The sequence below is a fragment of the Giraffa tippelskirchi genome, chromosome 8, assembly GCF_054371585.1.
Source record: "Giraffa tippelskirchi isolate mGirTip1 chromosome 8, T2T-mGirTip1v1.2.pri, whole genome shotgun sequence".
Classification (NCBI taxonomy): Eukaryota; Metazoa; Chordata; class Mammalia; order Artiodactyla; family Giraffidae; genus Giraffa; species Giraffa tippelskirchi.
The window spans coordinates 88,080,847-88,090,454 of record NC_137282.1 but is presented as its reverse complement, the minus strand read 5'-3'; the positions used below and the strand labels follow the sequence as shown (position 1 = coordinate 88,090,454).

The following is a 9,608-nucleotide window of genomic DNA, read 5'->3' as shown; positions in this document are numbered from 1 at the left end:
ATTCTGTTCCTCCTCCCTTCCCCCGCGGCTAACGTAGCAGGTGGCAGACGAGCTTCCACTGCCCGGCTCCCCGCCAGTTCTCGGGTCTCGCCGGCGCCCGGACATTGAACACACCTGCGCGCCGCCGGAAGCTGCGCGTCCGCGAACCCTGGCGCCGGCTCCACGCCCCCTCCCCCCGTAATTTATTTTCCTGGCCTCAACCGTCAGTCTCGCACTTCTCTCCCGAGAACCATCGCGCAGGCTGGGCCTAGCAGGGGTAAGCGCCCCGTTCAGCCCCCCGCCCGGCCCCCGCGGCCAGCGGGGCTGTCCGGCGGCCTAGGCGCCGCTCGCCGGACCGCCTGCTGGGCCGCCGCTGCCCGCCGGCCCGCCGCGAATGGGAGGAGCCGAGGCCGGCGCGCCCTGGGCCTCCAGGCCGCGGGGGGCCGCTGTGACCGGCCTTCGCCCCCGCCGCGCCGGAGGCGGGGGAGCCGGATTTGGGGGGAGAATCGGAAAGCCGAGGCTAGCCGCGGGGGGGGCGGGCGTTCAGGAGCGGCGGGTTCGGCGGGTGCTTTAGCTGCGGTCCGCTCCGCCCGCCAGCAGCGCTGAGGAGCCTAGCGGGGACCCGCTGCCCTCCTCCTCCATGAGGCCTGAGTGAGCGCCGCGGCGAGAGCCGGCCCGCGGCGCCTCCCCCCGTGTTCTCTCCCGAGCGCAGCAGCAGCGGCCCCCGGAGGAGGAGGAGGAGCATGTCGGACGGCTTCGATCGGGCCCCAGGTGCTGGTCGGGGCCGGAGCCGGGGCCTGGGCCGCGGAGGGGGCGGGCCTGAGGGCGCTGGTTTCCCGAACGGAGCGGGGCCTGCTGAGCGGCCGCGGCACCAGCCGCCGCCGCCGCCGCCTCAACCCAAAGCTCCGGGCTTCCTGCAGCCGCCGCCGCTGCGCCAGCCCAGGACGGCCCCGCCGCCAGGGGCCCAGTACGAGGTCCCCGCCGGCCCCCAGCGGCCTGCCCGGCACGGGGCGCTCCCAGGTACGGAGCCGCTCTAGGGGACCCCGTCCTCCTGGGCCAACGCTTCCCTCACCACGGCCCTCCGCGCGCCCCCGAGGGAGGCGCTCTGTCTGCCCTTTACCCCCCGCTTCCCAGAGAGCGTTCCCCGAAGGGCCGGGTTGTTTTGGGGTGGGGACGGGCCCAGAGCCGGGTTTGGAAGGTGGTCGCCGGAATCCTTTGTGCGGCCCGGAGGGGGGAGGGGCCCATGGCGCCCTCCGAGTTCTGGCGTCCCGGGAGGAAGTAAAATTCGCCTCCCCCTCCCCAGCCCCCGAGGGGAGGCCTGAGGCGGGCACCCACCTCTTTTTAACCGACTCTTTAAAACAGAAAAAAGGAAAAACAAGCCCTCACGTTTTTATTTAGAAAGCAGTCTCTTCATAAAATGAGCTAAAGCAAGTCTATTGTTCCTTTTTGCAGGCTCTCTGCACCTATCCTGGCGATAACCTTAAATTTCGTGATGGTTCTTGCTTGCCTTAGAAACCAGTCTTGCTCAGATGGCTTTTCCGTATATGTAAGTTGTTATCCAAAGGAATGAAAGCATCTGACACCAATTTTTTTTTTTTTTTCTTTCTCAGAACAAACGAGGCCCCTGAGAGCTCCATCTAGTTCGCCGGATAACATCCCACAGCAGAATTCGGAGTCAGCAATGGCTAAACCCCAGGTGGTTGTAGCTCCTGTATTAATGTCTAAGCTGTCTGTAAATGCCCCTGAATTCTACCCATCAAGTTATTCTTCTAATTATACAGTAAGTACACCTTTTTACTACAGCTCTAATATTACTGGAAGAATGTGGTTATTAACCTCATTTATCAGTATGCTAGTGTGCTTTCTGTACCGCACATAAAAACATGCATGTATTGAAATCATGAAGAAACAAAAGTGATTCAGGAATGTATTTATTGTATTCGAGGTAGTTATTATAGTCAAGGTATCAGAACTTAAGCTTGAGAGTAGACGGTCTTGTCTATTTCGTTCATTGCTGTATTTCCACCATCTGTAGTTTAATAAATTAACGGTGGTCAAGGACATCTTCAGTCTGTAAAACTGAAGTCTGTGTCCTGACTTTATGGCCGACCTATATATAGAATAGTGGCCTGGAAAAGTTAATTTTTAATTTGATTTTAGCGGGACAGCTGGATATTCGTTGGTAACTTTAGGGTAAATTAAACAGTGGTTTTGCTGCGGTCTAATTGTGGTAGGTGTCTGAATGTTAAGAAGTACACATCTGGGCTCTGTTATGTTAAAATAGAAGTGTTTCTGGTTCTAATTAACGGATATATAGAAATGTAGGGAGTTTTGATAAAGTGTTTAGGTATAAAGAACTTTTCAGATTCATCTTTGTCAATAATATAAATGTTAGAAATTGGTGTCACTTAAATATCAGGAGAAAACATCAAGCATGGTTGGGATACATAGAAAAGGATTGTTGTGATGGTAGATGCATAGCAATTAATTGTAGATAAATAGGGCAGGGAGCATTCTGGATTGAAGAAATGATAATACTTAACATAAGACCTGTCTCTCTTGTTTGTCATTTTTTGACATGTAAATATACAGAATAGTGTAACTCAGGTTTAGCTCAAAGTTTCACAAAGTGAAAATACTTGGACATCCAGCATCCAGATAATGAAAAGGAACGTTATCACCATTCCCATAGCCCACTCTGTCTCCTTCTAATCATTACTCCTCTCCAAAGTGAGTCACTCAGTCGTGTCTGACTCTTTGTGACCCCATGGACTATACAATCCATGGAATTTTCCAGGCCAGAATACTGGAGTGGGTAGCCTTTCCCTTCCTCAGGGGATCTTCCCAACCCAGGAAGGGAACCCCGGATTAAACCCAGGTCCCCCCCATTGCAGGCAGATTCTTGACCAGCTGAGCCACAAGGGAAGCCCACTGCTCTCCAAAGGTAACCACTATTTTGATCTAACAGTAATTTTGCTTCTGTTCAGAATTCATATAAATGGAGTCACATAGAATACACTATTTTTCTCTTACACTCAACATCAGAATTAATCAATATTGTAGCATGTTACTGGAGGTGACTTATTCTCTTGGCAGTCCACTGTGTGAGTATTTGTTGATGAACATTTGGTTGGCTTTCACAGTTGGGCTATTATGTTTGGGGCTGCTGTTCTTGTCCATGTCTTGGTGGATATTTGCCCTTGTTTGTGTTTGGTATATATCTAGGAGTGGAGTTGTTGGGACATAGGGTAGCTAGCTTTAGTAAAGACTGCTGAATACTTTTCCAAAAAGACTGATTCCAATGTATTCATTCAGTACCATATGGTTTCCGGTCAGTTTAATTCCTTATCAGCACTTGGTATTTACTATTTTAAGTTTAGCTATTCTGGTGGGTGTGTGTCATCTTTTTTTAATTTGAAAAGTCCCTGATCAACTCATGGTGGCACACCTTTTTTGTTGCTTTGGGGGTGAGAGTTGGAGGGACTTTACTTCCGTATTTGATAGAAGGTATAGGAGAACTTTTTATTCCATATTTTAGAAACTTCATGCATCTTAGACTGCATTAGGAAAGAGCTTTGGGGCTGGAGAGGGGAAAGTACAGGCATAGCAGGAAGAGCAGTTGACTTGGGGTGGAATGGGCCATCAATCATGTAAAGTAGAAATGAGAGCAGCTTGGATTCTTGCCCCAAAACTGTTTTTGGCTTAGAGAAGAAAGGAACCATTTGAGAGCTTTGAGTAGCTGAGTAACTCTTAAGGATACTTACCTTAACAGCCACAAACGGTTTCTCATTTGTTTGCTTTCCTAGTGATTTGGCTATTTCATGGTCAGAGGGATGTAGTTTTTCATAATTCTTTACCAGCCGGTTTCTTAAATAGTTCAAGTGACTCCCTGAGAGCAGTTTATTGAGCCATGTTAGTCGACTTCTTTGAGCCACTGCCATCTTTTTGGCACTCCTTAATCTCTGGTAAATCAGCTCCAGCTTGGCTCAGTTTGCTGGAGCAAATTGCAGACTGGAAGCCCATGGCTCACATGTTGCCTGCAGGTATGTCTTCTTTGGCCCTGAGTATTTTTTTTTTAAAGGGGGCTTTATAATTTACCAATACTTATATTAGATACTGCAAAGCTAATTTTTTTTTTTGAGGTTTCTTTGAAATCATAAGATCTGGCCATACTGGACTGCTATTTTGATAGAGCAGAAGTTGGCTGGAGCTGAATAGAGGCAGCCCCTTTGGATGGTGTGTAAGCTTTAATTTGCTCACCGGCTTACTCCATTTGCCTGTAATCCACCTGGATTCTATAGGCATTCAAGCTTGCTGAGTGCGTGCGTGCTTGGTTGTGTCTGACTCTTAGCGACCCCATGGACTGTAGCCAGCCAGGCTCTTCTGACTGTGGGATTTCCTAGGCAGGAATACTGGAGTGGGTTGCCATTTCCTTCTCCAGGGCTCAAACCAGGGTCTCTTGCATTGCAGTCAGATTCTTTACTGTCTGAGCCACCAGGGAAACCCCAAGAATGAAGCTGGCTCATATCAAAACTTTAAGGACTAGACACAGAAGGGGAGACGTGCCCATCAGAGCACTCACAGGGCTACCCAGGAATCCAGCCTGCACCTTTTGCATCTCCTGCATTGTCAGGCGGATTCTTTACCATTTCACCACCTGGGAAGCTTGCTACTCCTGCCCTGATATATTCTCTAGCCTTACCCTTTTACCCTCTGTCAAAGCTAACAGTTTTTCTAAATCCAGTTAGTCACAGAACAGCAATATTTTTTATTTTTTCCCCCCCGAGTCTTAGGATAAAGTCTGATTATGAGAGCTTTTCCTGACAGTAACCATAATCCAAAGTTAACTGTATTCACTCACTTGTTCAGAAAATAATCGAATACTTAACCCTGAATCAAGGGCTGGGGATACAGCAGAGGATAAAAAGTTCTTACCTTTATAGAACCTGTATTCTAGTGGTCTCCTGGCTGGATTTCCAGAAATTCCATGTCTTCCTTTGTTATACACGTGAGAATCTATTGCTTGGTATCCTTGAGCAGGATCTGCTCTCAAGAATGCATGTTTTTTACATTTTTTATGATAGTCTTTTGCTGTGCTTTCATAACGCTTCTAAAACTTCAGGTCCTTTTATCTTCAAACCTTCCTTTAATCTCACTGCTAGAATCTTTTGCTTTATGTGCCTTCTTACCAATGAGTTGCCATGTCCATCAATTCCTGGCCATTGCTTTTTCTCAGGTAAACCACTACATCTTAAATTGCGGTTCACTTATGAGAACCAAAAATTCCACATAGGAGTTGATAAAGCATTTATTAAGAGAGAAAATCCCCCACCCTCCCCAACATGCACAAAAAATCCCAGCTTTTTCTGAGAACATCCTCCTTCAAGTTACTGCCCAGTTTTTCTTCTGCCTTTTAATAGTGACATTCTCCAAAATGAAAAATTGTCACTACTTTACTCCTCACTGACCATTGAAACCTCTACAGACTCATCCTCTTAATTGTACTTTTTTTGTGACAGCTGATGTTTTTATTTTAAAATTGATTGTCCTCTTAACCCTCATCTAAATAGACTTGAACACCGTGTGATCTGTGAGGTTGACTTCCTGGTGTGGGTCCTGAGCAAGGTGCCAAGGGTACATTTTAAGTCTTTCAGAATTTCCTTCTTTGTATAAGAACTGAATATTTATGATACTAATCTTGTCTTAAATTTTTCTGTTTACATAGTTTTGATTACCAAGACTGCAACCATCGTTGTCTCAGATTTGAACCAATGAAATTATTCTACAGCATTTGCTCCTATGAGCACCTCTCCTCATTTACCTTTTCCTTTGGCTTCTGTGGCAGTTCTTCATCCTTCCAATTTTCAGACCATTCCTCCTCTCCTCAGACTGCAGGCTCTGACAATTCTGTATTTTTTTCTGTTGTATTACTCCCCTTGACGATAGTACCTATTTCCTAGAATCTGACCATCACATACCTTCCTGCTGATAACTCTGGAATCTAATTCTTCCTCGCAGCTCCGGGCTTATGTTTCCATTTGTTTTGACCTCTTCCGAGGATTGCACGTTCAAACTCAAAAATTCATCTTTTGCAAACCTTCTCTTACATTTTTATATTCTAACTAACTGCTCAGGCTGAAAGCTTGTATGGTGTCTTGATTCGCTTTCTGCTTTCACCATCGTGCCCGCTTTTGATCGAGTTGCCTGCAGTGGTCTTGGCTGTTCACGTGGGTGTGGGATCGGTTTCTTTTGTTCCCACTGCTTTGCTTAGGGCTTACCTCGTGACAGTGTCTTCAGAGCACCTACTAGAAAGTCAGTTTTCTGATTGATGTTCCTCCTAGTCTCTTGTCACAGAATTCTAAGAAAAATATTCCTCAGCTTGGAAGCCATTTGACTTCATATTGAAGACTGAATAAATTTATATTTAAAAAATATCTGGTACTAGAGAACTAATACAAGCTTTGATTCAAACATTCGAGTGCTCATCTGTTCAGAATACTCGATGCCTCCCTTTTCACTTTAAACAACAGGCTTTGAATCCCCTGTTCAGCTCTATTCAGATCAGCTCTGTTCTCCTCTTTTACTTTCACATTTCAGATTCCCTTAAAAGAGTTATGCTTATTTGGAAAAAAACAAAAAACAAAAACTGAAGTCAGTGTTCTAACCTGCATTTTGTGTCAATGAATGACAATTGATAAGAACAGTTAGGAAATCAATACCGTTTAGCTGGGAGACTTCCTGCTTTTCATTGTCATTAATAGTAGGATACCGCAAATGTATAAAATTTTAAATTTCATATCAAAAACTTAAAACTAGTTTTTAATTGTAAAACTCACATGTTTGTAGTTAACATTAAGTAATTATTTAATATACATGCATTTGTAATGCTTGACCACTTTCACAATTTCATAATAAAGTCAGTGCCATGCCAGGTTGCTTCAGTCATGTCCAACTCTTTGCGACCTACAATCTTTGTGGACTGTAGCCTGCCAGGCTTCTCTGTCCATGGGATTCTCCGCAAGAATACTGGAGTGGGTTGCCATGCCCTCCTCCAGAGGATCTTCCCAACCCAGGGACCTAACCTACGTCTCCTGCAGCTCCTACATTATAGGCGGATTCTTTACCGCTGAGCCTCCAGGGAAGCTCTAAAGAGTGAGTATTTATAATTGTCTCCTCACTCCAGAGATAACTTATCCTTTGTCTATCTTTCCAGAAATTGAGATAACTTATCCTTTGTCTATCTTTCCAGAAATTTTCATTGCCTATAACTCTCTAACAGTTAAATGGTGCAAAAATATGATTCTGTATTCTTTTAATTCACTGTGTTGACAGTATTTCAGTATTGATATGTGTCTTTTCAATGGCTATATGATATTCTATCATGTGGATATAAGGTACCATACTTAACCAATTCTTTGAATTGTTAGATGAATTTTTGGCAACTTATTTGTGATTAAAAACTTATAATAAGTTTACAAATAAGTAAACTTACGTGTCAAAATTGGGTTATAGGCCTTTGTTTTTTTTTTTTTGGAGTGTAGGCTAGAAGTTAAAAGCATAGACTTTGTTCTGTGCTCAATTCTTAGTAACTTACATGTCTTTAAGAGCTATATGAGCATGTGCAAATTACTTGAGTTGGTACAACATCCTTCCTTGCCTAAACCCACCCTAACCACTACCCCTGCTTGGTTTTTTCTCTGCCTCTTGAACTGGTCTTAGTGTGGTCCCCAAACCCCACATGATCTCCCCATTTGCCTCATGGATCCCATTAGCAACTGCCTTATCCTCAGTTTGTGTATTCTGGCCTCTCTCAAAGGTATTAGGCAAATGCATATGTCTTTAGGGCCTGTATACTTCTTGTCCTCCTTGCGTAAAATCTTTCCTCAGAAATTTGTGTTGCTGGGTTTTGGGTTTGTTGTTTTGCTCTTTCTCTCTCAGTTCGGATATTAACTGTTTGGAATTCTTCCTGATCATTTTTTTCATTATATCTCAATATCTGAAGTGTCTGCCATTATGAAATATAAGCCCAAGAGAGGAAGAAGGACTTTGTCTCCTTTATCCGTGGTGTGACAGTATGCCCAGTACCTAGAGCAGTCAAGTAAGCACTCAACACTCAGATGGTTTTGAATGAACAACATGCTATATCTGCAACTGGTGGCTATTAGTTTATTGATAGAGGACCATCCTAGGTACCGACAGGCATAGTTGATCATTCTCCTTTCTGGATGCTTTTTACACTTTAGCTCCTTTAGGTGTGAGAGCATGGCTGTTGTATTTGGAATGTGTTTCAGTATTTTCCTAGAAATTTAAAATTTGTTGAACACTTAGTGCCTTACTGCGGAGAAGGCAATGGCAACCCATTCCAGTACTCTTGCCTGGAAAATCCCATGGACGGAGGAGCCTGGTAGGTTGCAGTCCATGGGGTCGTGAAGAGTTGGACACAACTGAGCGACTTTCCCTTTCACTTTTCACTTTCACGCACTGGAGAAGGAAATGGCAACCCACTCCAGTGTTCTTGCCTGGAGAATCCCAGGGATGGCAGAGCCTGGTGGGCTTCTGTCTGTGGGATCGCACAGAGTCGGACACGACTGAAGCGACTTAGCAGCAGCAGCAGCGCCTTACTGTGTACTGGTCCAAGGGCTTTTACTAATTAACTCACTTAACACATTAACTCATGTAATCCTGTCACACAGCTGTAATTCTGTGATTCATGAATTTGAATTTCATCAACACTAATGCTTACTTTATCTTACAGTACAGTTACTTAATTTGGATTCAAGTGTGTGATCGGACAGACGTTTAAAGTATGCAAGTTTCCCTGCTCTTCTGCTCAGTGAACCCTGTCTGAGCACGACAGGCACAGTGCTCTGCTCTTCCTGCCTTTGCTCTTACCTCCTGAGTCCTCTTACGGTACCTGCAATGTGTCATGTTAAATATCACTTTAGAGTCTAGAAGTATAAAAAAATTATGCAACATGGCCTGTAAATGACGGTCAGCTTAAGAATAGTGGTCATTACCAGCAGTGTTAGTCTTCCCACTAAGATTATATGTCCAGCTCCAACATGGGGCTCTAGGGCAAATTCTGACTAGGTGTGATTTTTTTTTTTTCTTCCTTACTTTACTCACTGACTTTGGAACTTAACTCCTTCATAAAATGCTTCCATACTGTAGTCATAATTGTTTCATGTGGTTTCTCATTTTGACTTCTTTTGGAAAGGGGTAAATTTTATCAAGCTGCATAGTTATTATTGGGTTTCCCTGGTGACTCAGATGGTAAAGAATTTGCCTGCAGTGCAGGGGACCCACGTGTTCATTCCCTAGGTCGGGAAGATTCCCTGGAGAAAGGAATGGCTATCCACTCCAGCGTTGTTGCCTGGATAATCCCATGGACAGAGGAGCCTGACAGGCTACAGTCCATGGGGTTACAAAGAGTCAAGACGTGACTGAGTGACTAACACTATCACTTTCATGGACTAAAAAGCAAAACAAAAACAAAACAGATGATGAAGCAGGCATCAGTCAACTTTTGGGCTTCCCTGGTGGCTCAGATGTTCAAAATCCGTCTGCAATGCAGGAGACCTGTATTTGATCCCTGGGTTGGGAAGATCCCCTGAAGAAAGAAATAACTC

At 44.9% G+C, this 9,608-nt stretch overlaps 1 protein-coding gene across 3 annotated transcripts in view; it reads left to right on the top strand.

Annotated features, from left to right (window-relative positions):
* Nucleotides 1-211: 211 nt before the first annotated feature.
* PAIP1 (poly(A) binding protein interacting protein 1) overlaps nt 212-9,608 on the top strand; it is a 28,097-nt gene continuing 18,700 nt past the window's right edge. Inside the window, exons 1-2 of one of the 3 annotated variants that reach the window (XM_081517663.1) lie at nt 212-256; nt 1,590-1,759. In XM_081517663.1, the coding sequence (XP_081373789.1) occupies nt 1,661-1,759 (99 nt within the window). In that variant the 5' untranslated portion in view covers nt 212-256; nt 1,590-1,660. Of the gene's footprint in view, nt 1,000-1,589; nt 1,760-9,608 lie in introns of all 3 variants that reach the window. The other 2 variants (XM_081517662.1, XM_081517661.1) reach the window with 2 other exon arrangements.